At 49.4% G+C, this 24,262-nt stretch overlaps 7 protein-coding genes across 7 annotated transcripts; 4 read left to right on the forward strand and 3 right to left on the reverse strand.

Moving 5' to 3' along the window:
* Positions 1-1,071: 1,071 nt before the first annotated feature.
* GGI43DRAFT_79396 (uncharacterized protein) lies at positions 1,072-2,827 on the forward strand. Its single transcript, XM_083210324.1, has 3 exons — positions 1,072-1,490; positions 1,553-1,819; positions 1,887-2,827. Exons 1-3 carry the CDS (start codon positions 1,191-1,193, stop codon positions 2,589-2,591), a joined length of 1,272 nt encoding a protein of 423 aa, XP_083059503.1. The 5' UTR covers positions 1,072-1,190; the 3' UTR covers positions 2,592-2,827.
* A 48-nt stretch (positions 2,828-2,875) lies between these two features.
* GGI43DRAFT_79426 (armadillo-type protein) lies at positions 2,876-6,192 on the reverse strand. The gene is made up of 5 exons (XM_083210325.1): positions 6,167-6,192; positions 5,898-6,034; positions 3,671-5,813; positions 3,245-3,606; positions 2,876-3,186 (listed from the first exon to the last, which is right to left on the reverse strand). Exons 2-5 carry the CDS (start codon positions 5,955-5,957, stop codon positions 3,160-3,162), a joined length of 2,592 nt encoding a protein of 863 aa, XP_083059504.1. The 5' UTR covers positions 5,958-6,034; positions 6,167-6,192; the 3' UTR covers positions 2,876-3,159.
* Positions 6,193-8,261: 2,069 nt separating this feature from the next.
* GGI43DRAFT_407956 (mRNA splicing protein SPP382) lies at positions 8,262-10,146 on the forward strand. Its single transcript, XM_083206308.1, has one exon. It carries the CDS (start codon positions 8,352-8,354, stop codon positions 10,017-10,019), a length of 1,668 nt encoding a protein of 555 aa, XP_083059505.1. The 5' UTR covers positions 8,262-8,351; the 3' UTR covers positions 10,020-10,146.
* Positions 10,147-12,264: 2,118 nt separating this feature from the next.
* GGI43DRAFT_428276 (SIT4 phosphatase-associated protein-domain-containing protein) lies at positions 12,265-16,092 on the forward strand (the record flags this gene model as incomplete). Its single annotated transcript, XM_083208938.1, has 3 exons — positions 12,265-12,933; positions 13,020-14,516; positions 14,592-16,092. 3 exons carry the CDS (start codon positions 12,265-12,267, stop codon positions 15,498-15,500), a joined length of 3,075 nt encoding a protein of 1,024 aa, XP_083059506.1. The 3' UTR covers positions 15,501-16,092.
* A 1,569-nt stretch (positions 16,093-17,661) lies between these two features.
* GGI43DRAFT_407962 (uncharacterized protein) lies at positions 17,662-19,109 on the reverse strand. Its single transcript, XM_083206309.1, has 4 exons — positions 18,757-19,109; positions 18,583-18,693; positions 18,177-18,523; positions 17,662-18,044 (listed from the first exon to the last, which is right to left on the reverse strand). The coding sequence occupies exons 1-4, from the start codon at positions 18,842-18,844 to the stop codon at positions 17,718-17,720; spliced, it is 873 nt and encodes a 290-aa protein (XP_083059507.1). The 5' UTR covers positions 18,845-19,109; the 3' UTR covers positions 17,662-17,717.
* A 681-nt stretch (positions 19,110-19,790) lies between these two features.
* Positions 19,791-21,931, reverse strand: GGI43DRAFT_407963 (ribonuclease H-like protein). The gene has a single exon (XM_083206310.1). The coding sequence runs from the start codon at positions 21,454-21,456 to the stop codon at positions 20,131-20,133; it is 1,326 nt and encodes a 441-aa protein (XP_083059508.1). The 5' UTR covers positions 21,457-21,931; the 3' UTR covers positions 19,791-20,130.
* An 825-nt stretch (positions 21,932-22,756) lies between these two features.
* GGI43DRAFT_384849 (uncharacterized protein) lies at positions 22,757-24,246 on the forward strand (the record flags this gene model as incomplete). The annotated part of the gene is made up of 6 exons (XM_083203570.1): positions 22,757-22,859; positions 22,934-23,046; positions 23,116-23,425; positions 23,523-23,581; positions 23,657-23,751; positions 23,853-24,246. The coding sequence occupies 6 exons, from the start codon at positions 22,757-22,759 to the stop codon at positions 24,244-24,246; spliced, it is 1,074 nt and encodes a 357-aa protein (XP_083059509.1).
* Between the last annotated feature and the right edge of the window lie 16 nt (positions 24,247-24,262).

The following is a 24,262-nucleotide window of genomic DNA, read 5'->3' on the forward strand; positions in this document are numbered from 1 at the left end:
AACGATCAACGACGTCAATCGATCGATGGCAGGAACTCGATCAGGCTATTCTCACGAGAAGGGCCGTGTTGGAGCGCTTGTCCAGCGCGCTCCAAGTCCCCAGCGGGCGGCTACAGCGCCGTCGGGTACCTGCTACAGGCGCTATGGCCTACTGGGCCATCCCTGAAGATAGCGACACGCCCCGCCAGCCAGCAGTAAAGGGTGGCGATGACGTAAGGACTGCCCCGCCAGTTTGAGCCCGGCCAATTGGTGTTCAGGGCATCGATTTCATTGTTGGTGTGATTGACGTGGACACGGACACCTTGTGAGGCCTCTTAATGGAGTGCATTAATGCTGTCGATGTTGAGCATGTACATACATACAAACATAGGTAAGCAGTAGCCTACACGATCATATGCATGCGAGTACTAATGTGCTGTTAGGTAAGTAGTGCTGATACTTCGAGTACCTACTCTTCTGCTGCGATTCCTTAGCTTGGCTTATTTCCTGTTTTGGCCAAGAACCAGGAGAAGGCCTCTACTGATGCTGTGTACTGATTGAGATTGTGCTACGGACTTGAAGAGTTGGGCATAAGAATGCGCTGAAGAAAACTGGGGAGGTTTTCAATAGCTATGCAACACATCTTCAACATCTCTACTGCAGCATATCCAACCTACCTCCATGTGCAAGTGATAGCATCACCGCCAACTTCATACTGTTACCACAGCTTCAACAGCACCGCCACAATGTCCGTAAAACTAAAAAGTAAAAGCTCCTTCATCCAACGTCCTTCTCCATTTTCTAGTTCTCATAGCCATTTAAAATCGACGATTCGGCAGCCTCTCCCGTTATCCCGCCGTCATACCCCAGTGCATGTGGCCATTACGTCACGACCACCATCTCAGCCATACCTTCAAATGTCATCATAGCATCACTGCTTCCCATTTTTGCGCTGATCGGATTCTTGCCATAATCGTATTTATGTTTATTGTATTTTCGATCCGAATCTGATCGCAATTGAATTTAAAGAACAACTTCAATAGTAAAAGCCTTGTACGGAATATTATGATCCAAAAAGCTTGGGCGAGCTCATTTGGACTCATGCATGTAGACTCTCCTAACGATACATTCATCCTTGGAACGTATCTTCTTTTCCAAATCAAATAAACATTTCTGTTTCAAATAATTTCATTTTGGCTACCTCAAACGTCATGTTCAGAGCTTCACCAATGCTGCGATCCTCGGGGAGGATACTCGGTGCGAGATTCGCTTCTCCCAGGCCATCGCCAATAACACAGCGTCCATTATACCAAACAACCCGTCTAGCCAGCTCTTCCGGCCACCCTCCAAATCCTCCTCCATCCAACAAAGAGCACGACAAGCACCTTCCGAAGAAACTCGAGTCAAGCGAGCACGTTTCCACCACCAGCAGCGTCCGAAGCGTCTTTGAACCCTCTGAAAGCCCCAATAAAGATGCCGTAAACGTACACTCAAGTCTCAAACACGACATTGTATGAAAAGCTCAAACTACTACATGTTATTTATAGCATTAAAAGACTGAGACTATTGTTAGGATATCGTCAAAGATACATTCCGTCTAGATACGGTCCCTCGAGAATCTCACATTCTTGGCTTATCAGGCACAGTGCCTTACCTCGCTACCTCTCTATCAACCGTCTTCCTGGCTTGGAATCTCAACAGCGACGTCCCAAATGGGAACCGAATTCTCGACCACATTCTTCTAGAACACGAAACGGCACAGTATCTACTTGATGTCATCGAGCCCCTACAGCTCGGATACGGTGCCGTGATCATCTCGTTCCTTGGAGCCATTCATTGGGTACAGCCTTTCATCCCTTCCCCTTTCTTTACCAATTTGAAGTCCAAAACATTAACCTTTTAACCAGGGCCTCGAATACGCAGAAAAGAAGCCGGAGCATAACCGAACACGTTTCCGCTACGGAATAGGTCTCGGCGCATCCATCGTCGCCTGGCCCACGCTCCTGATGCCCCTCGAATACGCGTTGACGACTCAATTCGGAGCCTTTGTCGCACTCTACTACGCTGATTCCCGCGCCACGAAGAACGGATGGGCACCACCGTGGTACGCCAAGTACCGCTTCCTCCTCACGGCCATGGTCGGCCTCTCCATCTTTGTCTCGCTCATTGGCCGCGCCAAGATCACTAAGCGTGGGGAGCTCAACCAGAAGAGTCTAAAGGCCCGGTTGGAGGGCCCGGGCATTGCTGATAGGGAGACGAACTGGTCCGAGTTGGAGAAGGAAGAGATGGATAGGATTAGAAAGGAGAAGGCCAAAAAGGCTAGGGAAGAAGGACAGGCGGAAAAGAGAAGGCAGCAAGAAGAGAAGAAAGCCAAAGAAAATGGTGATGGTAAGGACAAGAAGGGTGAAAAGGACGACGGAGAAGACAGCGAGAAAGAGAACGGTGAAGGTGAAAGCAATAAAGATGAAGACAAGAAGGACGACGCTGAGGACAGCCAAAGGGACGGGGCAGACGACAACGATAAGTCCAAGGACAATGGCGAGAGTAAACAGAAGCCTGATGAGGACAGCAAACCAGCCAAGGGCGACAAAGACAGCAAGAAGAAGAAATAGTTCGTCGAAAACCAACGCTCAATTCGTTTTTATGTATTCATAGCCAACTATCTTCATTGTAGCAGTTTAGCAAACTAATTCAGTTCCTTATCCATATCTAATACAATCTTGAGAACAGCCAATAAGCAAATTCACCGTATCCCGCCCACACATAAAACTAATGCGGAAAGAAAATAAAACATCGTAAATTAAAATGCACCACGGCCGTATAAGTTTGGCATAGTAAAAGTTTCTTTGGGGTTACTGCCCAGGCAGCGTCAACCATTCATCCATACCTTTCAACCTTATTCTTATATATATCCTCCTCACACACCCCGAGTTTCCCAAAGCAGTATGTCTGCGGTATACTTCTATCAACCAAATTTCTTTCTTTCTCTCTCCTTCTCCTTTAAAAAAGGGGGGGTATGGGTTCCAACGCCTAAAAATGCACACAAGATTCCGTCATGTCAAGCTATGTAGCGTGGCCCAATAAATGATTCTGCAGGGTTTGTTTCACCAAAATCACAGGCCATCATTAGGCACAAGGAATCTCGTATATCGTGATGTTTTGTTGATCGTGACTCGTTTCCTAAGATCTGGCAAATCCTTGCTTGGCCTACCAGTTTATTAGAAATCAAAGAATTAAGACCTTTTACAGAGATTTTTTTTCATACCTTCATCTGTTCAATTCTAGCCTTCAGTTGACTTGTCACCTCAGCTGCTCGTCTCCAGCTCTCTACTCCATTCGAGGCTGGCGGCAACGATGATACTGGGCGGTCTCTGCCTGATGTCAACGTTGAATCGCTGCCATCATCATGCTGTGCAATATTTCTATAACCTCGAGCAGGAGATCCACGACCGGATGATCCATTGCTACCCGCATAGCGCGGGTCCGGGCTTAGCTTGCTTCGTGCGTATGGAGCATCGCCATTTTCTCTCTCATCGGATAGGCTGCTAGCGAAGCTCATCCTACTTCGGGCACTAGGAGCAGCCATGGTATCATGGTACATATCATCATGTGTTGGTGATCTCATACCTGTATTTGATTCATTAGATATCAGCGCAGGAAATAAGGGTGCCCAGAATTGAACTGAACTTACCGTTTGCCTCAGCACGGCTGAGCGCCTTCTTTAGGCGGTCCAGCTCACGCCGTAATCTGTCGTTGGTTCCCTCTGCCGCCTCTGCATCGCTTCGAGCACGGACAAGCTGGGTTTCTTTGGCTTTGATACTCAATACGTCTCGCGTGTGGTCCTCAATGAGACTGGCATTCTGATTCTTTAGCTCTTGAATCTCTGACGCAAATTTGCTTCGTTCCTGTCGCAGGTCGTCGATGTGGCGAGTTAGGCGGTCATTAGCAGTCCGCAGCTCCTCTAGCTCAGCCCTCTCCATGGCGGAAAGGCCACTTGGAGGAGGAGGGGATTCGGCGGGCATGTATACAGGGGCCGCAGCGGGCTTAGCCAGAGAACGACCTGTTAGGCCACGAGAGGGTTTTGGCTGCGGTGTTGGCGGCAGCTCTTCTTCTTCATCATCGGATGGTGGCATAATCGGTCCGGATCGACGAGGTGATACAGTTCCAGAAGCTCCAACCGCCCGCTTTTGGGGAGCCTTCAAGCCGCCCGTCTTGGGTAGGCCCAGCTTGCTTCCTGCGGGCTTCGCTGCTGGAGCTGCTGCCGGGGGTGCTTCAGCAGGGGCTGCTTTCTTCGCGCCCAATGCAGGTTTTTTGCCTCCGACGACCTTCTTCGGTGCCGCTGCTGGGGCAGGCTTCGGGACAGGCTTGGGCTTGTCCTTGGCCTTGACTTCAGCCGTCTCGAAGTACTCTTTGATCTTGGTCTTTCGAATATCGTCCAGGCCTTCCAAATTAGGAGTCATGGCTCGCTCGCCGATGATCTTCATGATTGTTCCAAAAATCTCAGCACCACCATCTCGCATAGCCGGGCTTGATTCGGACAGCATCTTCTTTCCAGCTTCACAAATTTGGGCAATTTCGGGCTTGGAAGGTACATCGCGTGTGGTCCGCAGGCAACGAATGAGGAACTTCATTGTGCCCTCTTTCACCTGGGGATTTTTGTTTGCTAAGAAAGCAAGAATATCTTCGAGACACTCGGACAATGACGTCGCCAAAAAGGTAGCATCAAGGGCACCTCCCAAAGCATCGGCAACGGTGACCTTCTTCTCCTTTAATCGTTCCATTATGGGCTGCATCACCGTGCCGCGATGTTTGCCAAAAGACTGCCGCAGTCCCCTTGCCAGTAAGTCAATACACTGGGCCGCTTGAGTAACAACGGCAACGTTGGCATCCTTCATACACTTTGCAAGACCTCTCGTTACTTCATTGAAGTCGCCGTCCTTAATGCGAGGAACATTGAGTACTTGGTACAGCGCGTCAACGGCGTCTTTACGATCCTTCCATTTGGAAGAGGCAAGAAGCTCGTGGAAGTTTGGCGGCATCTTCTTCAAAACATCTTCCGGTTCGGCCAAGGCAAAAGCATCAATCTCGGCGGGCTCGTCTGCCTCCTCTTCGCCCTCCTCCTCGCCATCATCGCCTCCGCCGCCGCCAGACTCAGCCATCTCCTGCTGAGACCGTAATAGTCGCTCTTGTTTGGGATTGCCTTCGGCTTTGACTTTTTCAAATTGTGCCTCCAGATCGGTTTGCTGTGTAGGTTTCAAGTCTCCCCAAAACATGGGCTTCATGGCTTCACGCAGCCACCTATAGAGCTCCACAGCAAGGTTAGTGGCCTCTGCACGCACATTTTTATCCGCAGCACCAAAAGCCTTGGGTAGAGCTTTCAGAATAGGCTTCGGATCGACGATCTTACAACCGTAGTTGTGGACAATCTGGGTTAGGGCATTGAGAGTAGCGGCCACGTTCTTGGGCACCTTGTTACCAAGACCGGGTAACACTTCCTCGATAACAGGAGCAGCAACGTCCAGCTCAATGTACAGTAGCAATGCCTCGAGAGAGTTTGACTTGATAGCAGGTCGCGTCGATGATAGACACTTCTCAACCATGGGGCTAATTGCGAGTCCGCGTGTGCGCAGAGCACCGTCTCGTCCGCCATATTTGAGAAACTCGCACAAAGAAATGATGGCCTCTTGCTGGGCAGCCACGTTGGAGTCTGAGACGGCAGACTTCCACAGCCCCGGGTCGTTCAGAAAGGGTCGGAAACACGGGTCGGACTCATCCGGTGATTTGGCAAACTGTTTAGCAACATCTTCGTAGGCTTGTTTGCGGACTTTCCAGTTCTAGATATCAAACAAAAAGAAGTCAGGTCAGCCAGGAGAGTATTATCACGAGCTAGCGGCACGGCGAGATCTGTTCCAAAGTACCTTGTGTGAAAAGCGGTCGGGGAGCGGTAAGGAGGAGAAGTCCTCCTCTTGGTCGGCCATGGCGGCGAGGGAGGGCAGCGAATGCGAAAGATACCGTAACGCTGATGAGGTCTGGGGACGCTTCTGCTCTGAGGAATCTGCTGGGCGGTCGTCAATTAGACTGGCAATTCTGCGGATGAGCTTCTTGAACGGGTGGTGACGCCGTCGCGACTCCATCGTGCAAAGGGGCCATGCGGCGGAGAGGAAGGGGAGTTTCAACAGTTCACAACATACCACAGACGACGGAAGAGACTGGCGTGAATGCGTCAGGGAGTTGAGGCTAGGCGACAGATCCAGTCCAGGAGGCTACTTTGGCACGATTCAACGAAGAATACCGGGGAGCGCGGCCGCAGGTGTCAGCTACCCTGCCTTGCTGGAGGCTGGAGGTCGATGACCGGGATCAGGATAGGCAATAGATGCACGGCTGAGCTGTCGGTGATGCCTCTCGGCGGGCCCTGTATAAAATAATACTGAAAGGGAATAACGGTATGTACAAAAAGACGGCGAGGCGGGGCAGCGGTTCCTCGGCGGGAGCTGTCGGTGAATGAAGCTGGAGGGTCGAGGTTCGTGGCAGGTCCCAGACGAATGGGAATAGTGGCGGATGCGCTGATTCAAACGCGCAAACCGCCGGCAAGACCGTCGTATCTCGTGATTCGTGATATGCGTCGCGGAGGCTGCAGAAACTTGGTTGACAGTCTTGTGCTCTCTTTGGCGGTGCTGTGGCATGTCCCTGGTGGTGGAGGGTTGCCCATCAACCCATGCCATCCACAAAAAGTCAACAAATCGAGGGGTCCATCACCTGATTGCGCCAATCAGCTGCTTGCGCTGGCAGGGCTATCCTGAAGCGGTACTGGCGGCGCGGCAGCCATCCACATGTGCATAAACAAATGAATTTTCTTGGTGCCTCTGCTTTGCAAGATTGAATGCTGATTCGAGCAAGTGGTAAAAAAGAAAATAGATGTGTATTTGTGTATATCGGTTTTTGTTTATTTACGTCCAATAGCATCGGTATTCCAGCGCAGATTACCGCACTCACCATGTCTGCTAGCAGCTCCAAGCTACTGTACGTGTACTAAGATACACCGCTATCTGAGAGACAGAGTACCTGCAGCAGTGCTAAGAAACGCCTGGTAGCGCCAGGTACTGCCAAACTTACACATTTTGCGCTGCTGCACCCCCCATCTGCCGACTGATACTGTACAGTAGATCAACCCCGCGCAGCCCAAAAAATCCAATAGAATTCTGCCATGCCATCGTTAGAGAATCTCTTGTAGCAAAAATGTTACTAATTAGTAGGCATCGAATTCTGATGCTTAGTACTAGCTCTCGTCACACAAAGACTTTTTTGGCATTCCAGAATTCACAATTGCTGCCCAATCGATGCAGGTACCCAACATCCATCGAATGTGAGTCAAGCAATGACGCAAGGGAGCAAAAGCTGGTGCCAATCCATGCAAAGTGCTACAAGCACGTGTAAATCTTGGCTACTACTGTTCACCGCCTTTAAACCCCCACGATGTCATCCGTCACGTGGAGATAAGATAAATCTCCAAGAAGGCTTCAGGCGCGTCAGACAATTTCGGTGCAGCCTTGCTTCATCACGGCTCCACCCATCCCCAGGCTGTCATCGTCCAAAGGCAATTCGAACAAATGGAGAGTCTCCAGCGATTGTGATAACTCTCTTTTCGCTCGCTACACGGTCGCAACATGGATCGCTTTTCGGGCCCTTCACCGTTCGCCCTCAACGCCAAAGCTGCTGCCGCAGACTACTCATCGTCTGACGAGTCGGAATCCGATGATCCAACCGTCCCTGGACTGAATGACGACGACAATGACTTTGGCGACTTCAACCCCCGCAAGAAGAGGCGTGTCGGCGGAAACAGCAAAGAGAAGGCAGCCCTAGGCATTTTCGGCTCTGATAGCGAAGACGATAATCCGAGCTCGCGCTGGAAGAAAAAGACTTTGAGAAGCAAAGGTGTAAATTTTGTATCCACGACAAGTGAAGGCGCTGCGCAGCAAGATGATAGCAACGAATCAGACAACGAAGAGAGGCTTTTAGGCAGCGGCCTAGGTAGCCATGACAGAAACAGCGAAGAAGATGAGGACGAGGACGAAGACGAAGATGATTACGACAGACCAGCTGGACTGGGGCTTGGCAACGCGGCCATGAAACTGCGCTTTGCAGCTGCGGAAAGGTCGCGCGAAGACAATGTGCAAAAAGAATCAAACATGCGACCGTCATTCAAGACGAATTTCAGCTCGGGGGGCATCCTTGGCGGCGGCTTCGTCCCGTCGACGGCCAAAGATCCCGTATTAAAAGAGACGAAAAATGGAAACGACACTCCTCGAAATAAACCCCAAAAAAGCGCATTCACGGCGAAAGGAAAGATAAATCCAAACTCGTTTGGTGCCCGGATGATGGCAAAGATGGGTTACGTTGAAGGCAAGGGTTTGGGTAAAGAGGGCGAAGGACGAAACATAATCATCGAAGCAAACCTCCGACCCCAAGGTATCGGTCTTGGCGCCGTCAAGGAAAAATCAGAGCAAGAACGTAAAGAAGAGAAGAGACAAGCACAGCTGCGAGGAGAGGAGGTCGTCGACTCCGACGAAGAGGAGAAGAAACGCAGGAAAGCTAAGAAGAAGGCTCGGGGAGCAGTAGCCTATAGCAGTGGCGGAAGCACCCCGATGAGACAAAGGACAAAATATCTCACAGCCGAAGAGTTAAAGAAGAGCGCACCGGGCTTGAACATTCCAGATGCATTTGCCCCTATTCTTGACATGACGGGCCCTGGAGGCAAGCTGCTTACTTCAACAAGCGGTATAATGACACCGTCATCCGGCGTGCCTGAATCAAGCGAAGTAGTTGAGGCGAGGAAACTCGCCAAAAGAGCACAGGCAGATCTACTAGCTTTTTCAGAAGAATGGAGAAACCTAGAAGGCCGCAAGACGTGGGTGAATTTGGAGCTCAAGCAGAGGGAACAGGAAATCGACGATTTACGTTCTGACTTTGAGAGGCTGCAAACATTTGCAAATGTGGTGACGGAACGGCTTGTTGACGCAACAGAGTGGGAGCAGGTCATAAGTGCTCTCCAGACCGCCGTTGATCTCGGCTCCGCGAATGATGCCATTGCAGATATTGCGGTTGCTGCAATTCACCCGTTTCTACGCAATTCAGATTGGGACCCGATGACAGAGCCAACCCGATTCGCATCCGACTTGCAGAAGTTATCTGGGCTCTTTGACACATCTGCAAATACAAATAAATCTGTGAACAAGTGGAATTCTTCCTCGAATCAGGATGATGGCGTATACCGGACACACCACAAGGCGACTACGCCGTATGAGACGATGATGTATAAGAATTGGCTGCCACGAGTACTGACAGCACTTCGCTCTTGGGACCCCTTCAATCCCACGCCGATGCTCGACATAATGGAAAACTGGAAAGACTTACTCCCGCCATTTGTTCGGGCGCAGTTGGTTGATAACGTAGCTCGAAAGCTGGAGACGGCCGTATCAGACTGGAATCCGAAGAAGAAGCGACTAAGCCATCATCTCCCACACACTTGGCTATTTCCCTGGCTTCAATATCTCCCTCCATACCATCTCGACCCAAGAGGCACGGGATTGGTTGCAGACGTCAGAAGAAAGTTTAGACATCTCATCGACGCTTGGGAGTTTGAGAGGGGAGTTGTGCCTGGGCTGACACAGTGGAAGGATGTCTTGGGAGACCAGTGGCGGCCGCTCATCATGTCACACGTCTTGCCATCAATGGGCAAGTACCTGCGTACCAATTTCCGCGTCGATCCTGCAGAGCAAGAGCCTTACCTCCCCATTCTTGTCGGCATCATGAAGTGGAACCAAATTCTCGGCGACACAGTGCTTGCAGAGGTCCTGGTGCAGGATATGTTCCCCATGTGGAGCAGCAGATTGCAGGAATGGCTTGCGCTTGAGGAGGCGGATCTTGGTGAGGTGGCGGATTGGTATAGCTGGTGGAGAGGAGTGCTGTTGAAGGACATGGCGGAGATTAAGGCAGTCAAGATGGAACTCGATAGAGGACTGCAGCTTGTGAATATGATTTGAACTACTGAGCATAGCGTATAGGCTTGTACAATTATTTTTGGTTTAGGTTGTATGTAATACCATACTTTTTAGAAGATACATGAAGAGAATAGGAGCTGCTACTGTACGCAGCGTGTTTATGCTGGCGGCTCAATTTTAGGTCTATCATCCATGTGAATGTTGGGTTGTAAGACCCCATGAGTATGTAGAATGACTTGAGTTACCTTTGCATTGCTAACTGCAGCATGATATGGTTGGTGAATACAACTTGTCCGAGGCAGCTGATCCTGGCTTAAAGCACGTGGCTATGAAAGTGGTGGTGGCATTCATTCTATGTTTATTCGCCTTGGCATTCTGCCAGGAATTAGTTTGAAAAAAATATCGGTTTGGTTGCAGGATGGAATGAGCCTTTTCTTCTACACTTTGCATTATTTACTTATTAGATGAAATACCAGATCATATATACGATAAAATCTGCCTAATAAAATAAAATAAAATAACAGACTTGATGCGTGCGAAGGCCTTGGAATATGCTGTGTAACCCCTACGGCATGCGATTACCCTGCAACAGAGGGATGAATGCCTAATTTGGCAAAGACGACGCAGGCAGCTTACTGATGGATGAGATACGAGGGCTAGTTGAAGCTGGAAAGTATTACTAATAGTGTTTGTACTGCCTTTGGGATATTTACAGAGTTGAGAGATTCGAGACACTTCATCTCAGACAGGTTGATGGGATGAAGATGCAGATACTCGAGTGTGCTAGATACAGTTTGAAACATGACGCTATATATCGCATCCGCCAACAGCCGAGACAATATCCTCCTTTTAGTGCTTCTCAGCACGCAATCCCATGTGCCCAGCCGCAATTCGGCGACAAGCGAGCACATGCTCTTCGGCCCTTGGTCTGCCATGCGCGCATATGCAGCGTCATGGATTGGACTGGCTGATCAGCTTGACGATGAACGGCGACAATCAGCCGCCCTTGTGCCACTTGGTGCTCTTACCGCATATCGTACTCCGGACTGAGTGGCTGACCTATCTACTCAGGTTATTGGAGGCTGGGGACTGTAGGGATGCCCTGGCTAAGACTTGCTTGCTTGGTTTTCTTTTCTTTTTTGCATCCCATGGGCTGTGTTATATGCAATGTTGTTGTTGTTATTGCCCTGATGTCAGTTGTGGGTACATGTATTGAGGCCTGATTCAGGTACTGGGTTCGTACCTCAACACAGGCACCCGCCAATGCACTGCAAATGGCCACAGCGGCGACTGACTTATAGTGGATTAAATATGGGTATAGAGATGAGAATATCCTGCGCCGCGATATTGCCACAAATAGGTAGATCGCCACTTGTTGGGTATAATGAGTGACAGTATGCACTTACTAGCTTTTGTAATGAATAATTTTCTTTTCTTTTTCTTCTCTTCCACATATTTCCTGGCTCTCTTATTCTCGTATAGTAGTCAGTGTTATTTACCTGCCTGCTTAGTGCCTATAAACACTTGACCTACTGCTGTAATAGGCGCCAGCAGCCCACTAAACGTGCCTAGGCCAGGTACATCGCAGATACCTGCATTCCCCCCTAGTTCCTCGTACCTGGATGAGATAAGAAACCAGGGCCCCGAGTTCAACCCTCTCTCTATCGCCGGCGATAAAAAAAGTCTCCCCACACTGGAACCTAAACAGCAACCCCCTCCACCGCCCTCCCACATCGCAACGAACGCACCGCAAACCGTAGCGCAGGTGCTTCCAGGCGACACAAACGAGACCGGGGCGCTGTTCTGCTCTGCTCTGCTCTGCTCTGCATCTGACGCGAGCGCCGGCTTGGCTTCAGGTACCGCAATTCTGCAGCTGTGATTCGCCGGCCGTGCTGTGCTGCTGCGCCGCCTGGCCTCTGACGAACTGACGGATCTGGACGGCCTCTGACTCTTCTCTTCTGACCCTTCGTCGTGCCTGGATGCCCGACCATCTGCGTCTTATTATCAACTGACTTCTTACTCTCTCTATATCCCCTCCTTTATTCTTCGTATATCCGTTGATCGGGCTTCGGGTGGCCGTTGTCCGAGTTGACGTGGCCACTGCTTAGGGCCGTATTTACTCGACCCCACGACAGCTGGTATTTGGCGTACAACCACCACGGCTGTCGTCCTGCCGAGCTCAGCCTCTCCCTTGCTCGCCTTCTTCAATCGGCCTCCATCTACGCCTCGTCCATCTCTCCGCCGGCGATTCTTTCTTCGCCCGGCGTAGTAGCATCGATCCGCAACCATGTTTTGGAGGTTTGGCGGCTACGCCAACATCTCGACCATCGATACCATCCTCGACAAACCGGACTTCACCCTTGAAGAGCTGCTCGAAGAAGCCGATCTGATACAGGAGCTTAAGCAACACAACTCCAAGCTCATAGAGTTCCTGCGCGAGGATAAGGTCCTCGAGAAGCTTCTCGAATACACCGTTGTCCCAAAGCTCGAGGCCGTCCAAGGCCTTGACGACGAGTCCGCCGAGGATGAAAACAAACCCAGGGGCCGTTTGTTACCCTTCCAGCGCCCTCGCGCATCCTCGCGCGCCACCGACCCCGGCGATAGCGATGAAGAACTGGACAAGAAGCGCAACCGCTACGCTCATGTCGCCTGCGAGGTTCTGAGCTCCGATACCTGGTCTATTTACGAGGCCCTTGTCGAAAACCGACAGCTGATTCGAAACTTTTGGGATTTCCTCTCTCGACCCGCACCATTGGATCCTCTTCAGGCCAGCTACTTTACCAAGGTTAACGAATCGCTGTTTGAGAAGAAGACGGAGGAGATGATGGAGCTGCTTTGGAGCTTGCCCAATGTGATTCCCGATATGCTTCGGCACGTTGAGAGTCCCATGATTATGGATTTACTGCTCAAGATTATTGCCCTTGATCGCACAGAAGGTGGTCAAGGTGTTGTCGAGGTTGGTTATTTCTTGCTTCCAGATTACCCCCGTTGATGAATGCCCTTTTTATGTGTGTTTCTAACCCTTCCATTCCATGCATTCAGTGGCTGTATTCCAAGGACATCATCCCGACGCTCCTCTCTTTTCTCGGCCCCGAGCACAGCTGGGTTGTCCAAACTGCTGCAAGCGACTTCATCAAGGCTATGATTACCATCTCCGCCAACGCCTCGCAGAATGAGCAGCAGTGCATCGGCCCCAACGAGCTCACTCGCCAGCTCGTTTCGAATCCGTGTGTGGAGCAGCTTATCGGCTATATGCTTGAAGGCGGAAACTCCTTGACCGTGGGCGTTGGAATTATCATTGAAGTTATTCGAAAGAACAACTCTGATTATGACCCGGACGTTGGCACTGAAGCCAACAGCATTCCCTCCAGCCGGGACCCCATCTATCTTGGCAACCTGTTGCGCCTTTTTGCTCAGAACGTGCCCAAGTTTATGAATTTGATCATGAACGGACAATCCAAGAAACAGGGTGTTGATTCGACTTTCAACGAGAAGTTGGAGCCTCTTGGATTCGACAGATTCAAGACATGTGAGCTCATGGCAGAGCTGCTGCACTGCAGTAACATGGGTTTGCTCAACGAAATGGGCTCAGAGCAGCTGATTGCAGCGCGAGACGCCGAACGCCAGCGACTCCGAGCCGAAGGCAAACTCGTCACTCGAGAAGATGAGTCATCTGCTGACGACTTAACGATGCGCATTCCTCATCCAGCCCACCATGAGGAAGTCCGCCGCCTGGAAGTCACCAACGCAGATGATGATGGATTTGAGGAGGTGGAACCTACCAATGAATTGAACGAAGATACCTCCCACGAATTTGTCAAGGCTGAAGACGATATTGCTCAATCTGCGAATCTATCCTCATCTTCCTTCCTCGATAAGGACGAGGACGAGTTTGTTGATGAGCCGCTGAGCTCTCCTCGGCTAACGGTAAACACTGTAGAGATTAACGAGCAGCGCTTCGAAGTGCCCGATCTTGTTGTTGCGCCACTCTCGCCTACCAAAGCCAAGGCTCCCGAGCTGGATCAAGCAAAGACAGAGGAGACTTCTACTACTAACGAGGAACAAAACACGGCTGAGACAGAAGAAGAACCTTTGACCGCCTCAACGGTTCTTTCCGGGCCCATCATAATAGAGACACCTGGACCAGCTAAACCTGTACTTTCTGAGCCAACCGAAACAGCCGACACCGAATCCTCAAAGCCTGGGCTGCAACCGTCACCATTGCCCAGGGAAGATGGTACAGCCAATACCAGCGTTGACGAATTGGTTCCTGACGAGATCGAGAAATCCCGCGGCCTATCCCCTCACCCTGAAGATACCCCGGCCCCTCTTTTCTCGGTCCCTCTCGCCCCCGATTCTGGTGTGCAGCAACCGCCACACAGCTCTGAAGCTGGTGCTGTTCCAGCTGAGGCACAGCCAGGAGAGCCTGAGGCCAATGCTGTCCCATCGTTTGAGGGTCCTATGGAAGCACTTGAGCCTGTAGTGGGCGATTTCCTTAAGATGCAATTCGTTGAGCATCGTGTAGTCCCGACGATATTGGTATGTGTGGCCGAATCTGACACTCCCCCTTTTTTGTGCCAAGCAATTGCAATGATAAAACTAACATCAACTTAGTCTTTCTTTTTCTCTTACCCTTGGAATAACTTTTTGCATAACGTTGTGTACGATATTGTGCAACAAGTATTCAACGGTCCTATGGATCGCGGTTTCAACCCAACGTTAGCCGTATCGCTGTTTGAAGCTGCCGACATCACTACCGCCATCATCAAGGGCCAACAAGCCAGCGATGAGTCTCAGGCCAAGACAAAGACCCGCATGGGATACATGGGCCATCTCACGCTCATCGCGGAAGAGGTTGTCAAGTTCACCGAGCGTCACCCCCCTGAGCTTCTATCGGAGATGGTCCTTGACAAGGTTATGAGCCAAGATTGGATCAACTACGTGGAGGGTGCTCTGGCAGAAACAAGAGAGCGAGATAACGCAATTCTAGGTGGTGTTCGACCCGAGGTGGCCCTGGGACACCGGACTAGCCTCGGCGGCAATGGATTGGGCGGCATCGGCTTCTCAGGTCTTGGAAACTCGGTCAGCGCGTCCAATGCCCTGGCAGAGGCTGGTCTCAATGGGGGCATGGAGATGAACGAAGGAGATGGTAACGGGATTGGACCCTTTTCAATTAGCGCGGGTACTCTGATGTCTGGATTTGGAAGTAGTAGCGACGAAGAAGACGATGAGGGCGATGGCGATGAAGAGGACGTGAATTCAGAGGTAAGTTATGATTCTTCCGAAGAGCACGGCAACGAGTCTCCTGAGGCGACAATGGACATGACGCATTCACCCGAGGATGTTATCATGATGTCTCCCGAACCTATCAGATCGAGTACGCCAGATGGAACACCCGGCTTGGAAGCTGATGTTGACCTCAACCAACCGCATCAAGACATCATGGTAGTTGAAGAGGGAGGGTGGATGACAAGGAGGGGGGCTGGCGAAGGTGGCCCAAATAGGAGACTAGATTTCTCTTAGAAGGAGGAAGAGGAGGAGGCGACCGTCTTCCACTTTAATGAGGATGATGGGGATGATGATACCACCACCGATAAACCTAGAGCTTCGGCTGCGCCAGGGAGAGAGATTTCTGGCTCATCCGGTGCAGAGCTAGAGAGTTTCGATACCTTTGAGCTGGAGTACCTCTCGGTGCTGTTGGCGAGAATGGCGACTGAGAAAGAACTAGGAGAGCATTAAATATGATATGGGCATCAAGGGAGTTATTTTTTGGGTTCTTTTTGTGGATAAGATGGAAATATGATGTATCATGCCTCGAGCGGATTACAATTCTCTTTTTGTGGATAGCGCATTGAGAGCGAGAGAAAGAGAGAGAACAAGAAGCTCAGGGAAGAAAATTTGGAAGATGTCATTGTCTTTGCAGCATTGTTTCGAGGAGATGTCTGGCTCAGGGGATGAAAGGAGATGTTATCATCATGGACCATTTGTCAGCCTTAGGGACTTGTTTCTAACTGCCAACGCTCAATTTTCCCACCTTCTTTTCCCACCCTCTCCTGCATTCCATTTCCTCTTGCTTGCTTGTGGAAACTTTGTTTTGCTGATCCCAGAGGCTTAGTTTCGAGCTTATACTGACCCACTGAATCAGGGATCGTTGGTACCGCCGTCTATCCCACCTCCTCCTCCTCCGCCTCCTCCTTTGAATATTCCGCCTTCAAGAGCTCGGCTGCAGCTTGCAGCGCGGCTCGCTATGCACCAAAAGAATAACCAACAGACACAGGAGGCCTCATCGGCCACTGTTCATGATGACAACGATGATGACGATGATAACCTCGAAGATCCATTCGGCGACGGAGAGGCTGAAGAACTTGATGATGATTTGGATGACATGTCAACCAACCTGGGCCGTGGAGCATGGTGGAGAAACGTTGTCGAGAGGAGAAGTGGGGGTGGACTTGAGGATGATGACTCTGATGATGACGATGAAGAGGAGTTTGGAGATTTTGCCATGGCAGAAGAAGAAAAGGGCGGAGAGGGGCAAGATGGGGATAATGTGGTGTTGAAGCCTCTCGCCGTACACCCGCCTAGAGAAAGCAGCAGAGGCTTAAGCGGCCTGTGGCCTTTTGGCTCTCGGGCCGAGAAGGACAAAGAGGAGCCAAAGGGCGATGCTGAAGCACAAGCGGCGGAAGAGAGGGACGAGGAGCCTGAGAAGAGGGCAGTGGAAGTTAAAGAGGCCCAGCGGAGAACGAGCATTGAAGATGATGACGATGATGACGAGGCTGGCGACGGAATACGGAGCTGATTTCAAGGCTCAAGGCTTAGATCTATATAGACAGACTTTGGGGAGAAAGTTATATGTATGAGTTTGTTCGACCCATGAGAGAGACTGAAATGGATAATACGAATATACGCCAGTGTATGAATTTGAGATGAATGGCATGGCATGGGACACGATGGGATGAAATTTGGATGGGATAGGCAAGGAAACAGGGATGGAACGTGTGTGTGCAGGATTTGATATACGATTGATTCTAAGGAGGTTGTGTGTATTATTATCATGTGGGTTAGGGCTAGCTGAGGCAGAGATGTAGATGGAATATGCTTTTGGTTTTGAAATCTTGATATGGCATTGAAATTGTTCTTTTCTGTCTTTGATACGTACAATTGGTGATGCTGACTCGATAATACGCAGCTCGACTCCATATTTAGAGCACACAAGCAAGCCCCATATTGCCCCAAGTCTTTTATTGGCCAACAAAGCGAGCGAAGTGGACACTTTGGGTTATTTACAGCAAGGCCGTATTACTACAAAACTTGTCTCCGTCATCTTTGGGCTTCTACAGTTTATAGCTTCTTAATGTGCTTCTACTACCGAGAAGATGATACAACGTATTTGAACTCCTAGGACATAGGAGAAGCGTTTTAAAGATGGTGTTTGAGATGATTAAGAGGATTGGGTATGCGGTGGCTTTGGCGCTGTATGTGGGGGTTTATCTACGGGTGAGTTGCTGATGATGTTGACTTGGGCCTTTGCTGATTGAGATTTCTTTCGGAAAGGTGATGCATTGGAAGAGGCAGCCTATAATAAGAGGGACGAGAGGCACTGGTGAGAGTTGATGGTGATACGCGAGGAGGTATTCTGAGGTTGAACAGCAGTTATTTGCTTCTTATAGGACAAAGATAGAGATTCATATGGTATAAAGTCTATTATTCATTTATTCTCTTCTATCTATTTATATACATTCACCACCCCGTTGATCCACCATCAACCCGCAAATCCGTCCCAGTAACATAAGAGCTCGCATCCGCCAGCAGAAACACCACAGCGCCGCGATACTCTTCCGGCCCAGAAATCCTCTTGAGCATCGCTTCCTGCTCCCACACCGTGGTCCACTCCTTGTGGGTGAGGACCTCTTTTGTCATTGGCGTGTGGATAACGCCGGGGCTGATGGAGTTGACGCGGATGGCGGGTAATTCTGAGGATGGTGAAGAGCCCCATTCGCCGGCGAGGGAGCGGGTGAGTTGGTGGACGCCGGCTTTGGAGGCGGAGTAGATTGCTGTGGGAGTAGCCTGAGATGATTTTAGTTAATTATTGTTGAAGGATAAGACATTTGTCTTTTTTGGAGGGTCTCTCGTCTCTCTTTTGTATAGAACGAGACAGGTTGTAAACAGCAGTAGCAAAGAAAACTCAACTCAACTCACCTTGTTCGAGATATACCCACTCATACTCGCAATAAATACAAAACTCGCACCCTCCCCTCCATTCTTCCCCTCCACAAACTGCTTCCTCACCACTTTTGCCGTAGCCTGTGCCACGTACAAGCTTCCCGCCAGATTCACGTCCAGTGTCCACTTTGTCTGGTCTTCTGGATAATCGACCGAGTCGCCCACCGTGCCTACGCCAGCGCAGTTGACTAGGCCTCGAACAGGGAAGGGAACTTCTGCAGCGGCTTTCTCAAACACAGCTGAAGCTTGGGATGGGGATGTGATGTTGCAGGCGTGGTATGTGAGACTTCGCGAGAGGGATTTAGCGAGGGTTTGGAGAGGTTCTGAGGTGTTTCTCTGTTAGCTTCTATTCAGGGCATTCAATTAGTTGTATTGTATTTACCCCATGTTGCTGCTGGTGGAATCTCATCGCGATCAATGCCAATTACATCGCCGCCGGATTCGAGTATTGCTCTGGTGAGCTGAGAGCCGAGACCGCCGGTTGCGCCAGTCACTATAAAGTTAAAATCAAGTCAATAAATAACACAAGTTAATGAAAAAGAAGACAAAGTCTCACCAATGATTGTTCTTTCTCTCAGAGAAAAGAGATTTGGTGTGCTTGTGTTGCGAAATGTCTGATCTGTGACTGTTTCCGTGGAACCCATGATGGCGTGTAAGAGACTGAGTGATTTGACTTATTCGAATTTTTAGAAAAAGGGCATAACATGTATGGATAGCATATGTCAATATTGATTTTCAAGACTGCAAATTGATAGGTATTTATTATACTTTGAATGTTCAATACCCCATCTTCTTGTCCGCCGCCATGCCCCACGCTTCACGATGTCTTCACTCTTACATCCGCACAGCTTTAGTGTAAGTGGGCTCATCCGCACCCACACATCTACTAGCGGCGGCCCCATATGCCGCCCGCCCGCCTCGTGTGCTGTTCAATCTCTTTGGAAAAAGGAAAAGCCGGAATCAGGCAGCAGTTTAAATGAAGCAGATGATCAGTTGCATCGTGAGATTTCGGAGAGTCTAGAACATTGTGATTGTCGGTTCTTGATGCCATTTTACCGTTCATCCGTCTGGCTGACGCGGGTTCTGTTCGGCATTTTGAGCAACTCTGGAGGCAGAAACACTTTTTAATTGATAATAATGGGCAATTATTAAGCAGCCGTTATAACAATGAGTCAAGAATTGAGTTTGGATACGGGATCTACACTTGATTACGAGTGGCAAGATGCCGAGTTCGCAGAGACCAATGTGTCCTAGGCTCGGCAGTTGCAGGATATTAACAGCAAAGGATATCAATACATGTTCGGTATATCTACGTATTAGTGCGCAATAATAATAGCAAATGAACAAATTAAACTTTGGCTATTGGTTCGCTTATGGTAAAGAACAATATGTTGTTCTATACCTCAGACCAGTTCAACCAGAAATACTACACACCAATTAATAAAAAAAAGTGTTTTATAAATAATTTAATAGCTTATGTGCCACAACGGAAGGCGGAATTAGTGTCCCTAAACATTTTATTTATTTTAGGAGCGCCAGCTTTAGTCCACAAGAGGCAAACAGGCTGCACTTAACATGTACCTCGATGTACCTGTCTAAAATAATATAACAAGTGCCAAAGAGCCGATTCTTGCTCATCCTACCTGTACACTCATAAGGTACATAACGATAGTTTAGTCCAGGTCTCATTACGGTAAATCACATTATCTCCAGCGGGTGATGATTTAGATTTACAGATTCAGAATGATTACAGTTAGGAGCGAATTTGCCGTCCTATTAAAATAATAACAAGGATTTCAAAATTTTACGAATAGGCATATACATTACACCGTTAGGTGTTATGCTGCATAGAGTACATGTACCGGGTGGTAGAATCCTCTTAATTGTAGTGCAGGAATATACTTTTAAGTGGAAAAGAAGCTTTTCGCTCTTATAAACCACACAGAGCAATAACAGCAGCTTCAGATCCATCCTCGCCATTCACGTCGCCAATGTATCCGAGCTTTCCTTTTCCAACACAAGCCAATAAAACGGGGCTTTCTCCAGGGACGTGTGCATTGTCTGCTTGGAAAACCAAAGACTCGAGAACGGAATCTTCATTTGTCACATACAAAGCATCCAAAGACTTTACATTGTTGAGGAATACGGCCTTTTGGCTGTACTCTGGGAGAAGTTTCGAAGCCAAGTCGACCCCAACGGCTTGAGGGTTCAGTACAAGCGTTGTCCGTTGGTATGAGCCTTGTTCCCATTCCAAGCCTGCTTTAGCAAAGAATGGTTTGATGCTTAATGGTTTGACAAAACATGGAAAGTGGCCCATAATCACGGCTGTGCCGCCTTGTCGTATATACTTCAATACTGCATCCCAGACAGGTGCATTTTCTCTAAAGGTAAGAGCCTCATCGGTAATAAGAACGGCGTATGGTTGTGGATCCTTTTGGAGCATACGTATGGCAGATTTTCCATCCTCAACACGCTGGAATACTGAGCTCGCTCGAATTTTGGTGAGGAGCGAGTCGTACATGGCATCAAAAAAAGAGCGGTGGTTAAGGGAGATTGAGAGAACTCGAGGCAACTTGACTCCAGATTCTTTATCAAGAGCCTCATTTGCGAGCAAATCAGCTTCCTGGTTCTTCTCTCGTGGGACCTGCCAGAATTTGAAATCCATGCCCCCGTTGTCTCCATATGTCATATCATCCAAGCGCTCATGAATCTTCTTCAAGGTCTCAAAATGAGCCACCTTTTTTCCCGCAGAAGTTTTTCCACCATTTGCGATCCAATTCTGAATCCACTTTGAGAATGTCTGGACCAGATACGACGAGTCTGTGATAATACAATAGCGCTGCAGCGAAAAGTCTTTGGAAACATCGCTACAGATGATGTCCAGGGCTTGCGATAGAGCTTCGATTTCGGCTCGAGTGCTCGTCTGTGGCAAGGCAGGGTCTAGGATTCCACTTGAATTGTGGGCAGATTGAGGTCCAAAGTAAACACCCCAGGCAGCCCGAGCCAAGGACGTTCCGTTGCCGCGACAAGCTCCATCAATGGACACGACAACAGTGTGCCTATCTATGCTCATCTTATTCGTTCTAGGATTCATCTCCCGAAGCTGTTGGACCCGTTTGGCGGAGTTGTAGACAATGAGCTGGTCGGCAGGAATACGACGGTGCGCAGGACTGAATTGCGGGTCAAATATGCGTTCGAATCCCTCGTCATACTCGCTGTCATACAGCCCGCCGTAGTCAATGGCTGAAGATGCCATTGGATATTGCTCGGTTTTGCGAATTTTTGATGGACGGTGTTGAGGATGGGGAGTCTAGATTTGTCTGGGCAGCTTTTGATTGCTCATGCTGAGAACGTGGCCAGCGCTGGATTCGTCCGCCGCACTTTCCATTGTGTGAATATCCATGAGAACTGCTGATGATAGCTAGAATTTACAGAATAGTGCTGAAACATGTACCCTGCATCATTAATGCCACCGCCATTATCTTTTTACCAACTATTATATGTCCTATAAATGTAAATGCACTACTTTACAAGCACAATCGTGAAGAAGCACATGTATGTTATTAGTGGTGATCTGTTCTTAGCTTGGCGCCCATACCTAGTACGCAATTGGACGGTCCGCCTATTGCAGCCGCCAGTTGTGGCAATAGTTCTCTTTCTAAATTGCTTATTTAGTAAGATCTTTACCAAGCTGTGCCGGGCAACAGACGTATAAGGAGCCATGACTTGATAACCAGCCAAGAAACGCTCTCTGCATAGGTGACTGAAGAGAAGAGAGAGCAATGAGGGCAGGATAATACTGGCTGCTGTTAGGTCCTGCGGTGCCAGTACCTGGCTGTACAACGGATAGCAAGGAGCCACTTTGACTGCACCTGTTACATATTAACTTAACAAAGGGCACGCTAATTTCGACTTTCATTGCACTTACCTATACTTCATACGAATTATTGTAGTTTATTTAAACCACCAAATAGATTTACAAGCAGCAACATCCATGTCCCTCCGAAATCGTCTGCCGAACACCGTGATCAATCCTGGCGGCACGGCGGCCCGACGCTCCACTCACCACCTCCCCTCCAACCCTCCCAGCACCGCACCGGAAAGCGGCCCGCCGGCGTCCAGTCACGCGGGCCCAGGTCGTATCCATTCTTTTACGATTTTAATTTCCTAATCTTTGGATGCGGCAGGCGAGCCGAAGGGGGCGGGGGGAGACTATTAGAGTGCGGCGGTAATTGCTTAAAGTGGATTTTCTAGGGGACGCAGCTGATCTTTAGCTTTAACCGGGCGGTGGGTAACCAAAATAAATGTTTGTAAAGGAAAACGAGGCGAGGCGAAGTCGGAGTGAAGGAGTTCACGATGTGGATTCTAGAGTGGAAATTCCTGAAGGAGTCGTGATGAAAAAGATTTCAGTCAGTAGATTGCAAATGAACATATATATCACTCTTCTGTTCAACCGTTCCTGCCATTGCTCTGTATTTCCATTCACACTATACAAGTCATTTCAAACTAACACTTCATAACCATCATATACAAACGCATCCAACACAGACATAACCATGGCTCGCTCCATGCTTCATCGCCTTGAAGACCTCTGCAACGTCGACGTTGACGATGCCGACACAGGTCTCATCAAGAGCATCCCCTTTACACCTCACAACCGTATGTCTCTTACCCAATCCTCATCCGAGAAAGCAAAATAACTAACAACTCTCTGTTGTTTTCGCCTTAAAAAGAAACCTCCAACCAAGCCATCATCACAGGCGCACTTCTCGCCGATGAAGCTCTCCTAAAAGATCTCGTCCGCCAACACGGCTCCCAAGGCTGGGAACGAGTCTACGACCAAGCTGTATGAATCCAGTTTCCCAATCCACTTATACCCCAGATCTAAAAGATAGCTACTTACACCATCATCAAGGCCATCGACCTCACAGCCCGTAACATCCCCTTCCTCTCCGGCCGCGTCCTCATCCAAACCTCCCTCCGCCACATCTCCTCCTCCGACGCCATCATCGCCCACGCCCGCACCCTCGCCAGCCTCTACGCCAACGCCGGCGTCTCACGCGACCGCTTCGCCATCAAGCTGCCATTCTCGGGCGCTGCCGCTGCCGCTGCGCGGGTGTTGAATGCAGAGGGCATCCGGACACTGGCGACGAGCGTGTTTTCGCTGGAGCAGGGCATTGCGGCGAGTCAGAGCGGGTGTCTCTTCATTAGCCCCTATTATAATGGTGAGTTGGAGCTGTGATTGAATGAATTGAGGCTTCAGAGCTTGTGTGAAAAGGTTTCTTATAAGAAATGGTAGAGACTAACACCGTTTTGCAATAGAAATCGCAGCACACTTGGATGCATCGCTTCGTCCTACATGCGAAGATCCCGCTCTAGAGGTAAATATCCATGCTCACTCAGTTATTATCAGACATAGCCAGAAACAAAGAAAACATCATTAACCGCAAAAATAGCATCCCATGTCTCCTCGCGTCATCCATATCCTCGAAGCATTTGCCAAAGCATACCGCGAAACCGGCAAAGAACAACCCATCATGGTCATCGCAAGGTATGTATACACATTACATCGCAATTTATCACAAAAGAATCCCCCATTTCCACACCACACAAAGAAAACATTAAACTAAAACATCACATTGAACAAATTAGTCACTTCACCCCCGGCGAAATCATGGCCATGGCCGAACTCGGCTGCCCGCACGTCACCATCCCTCCGCATCTCATCAAGACGCTCCTCGAAACCCCCGATACTCTTCCCCTGCCAACTACGAAGAAGGCTAAGCTCAGCTACGCCGAGTTTGCCACGGCGCAGCGGCTCACGAAGCTATCCACCATCGACCCTCTTGCCAGCCCCGACTGGGACGGCAAGTTTGCGGATATGCAGACCGATTATGTTGCAAACGACGGCGAGAAGCTGGATGAGGCGCTCAAAAGAGATACTATCGCGAACAAGAGGCTGAAAGACGCAGAAGTGTTCTTCATTGAGATGGAGAATAAAGCCAAAGATGCTATTGAAAAGGAGATTGCCGCGCAAGGACTGTAAATATACACACAAATTC

This window comes from Trichoderma evansii (genome assembly GCF_050947405.1).
Source record: "Trichoderma evansii strain SZMC 28006 chromosome Unknown GGI43scaffold_13, whole genome shotgun sequence".
NCBI classification, from domain to species: Eukaryota; Fungi; Ascomycota; class Sordariomycetes; order Hypocreales; family Hypocreaceae; genus Trichoderma; species Trichoderma evansii.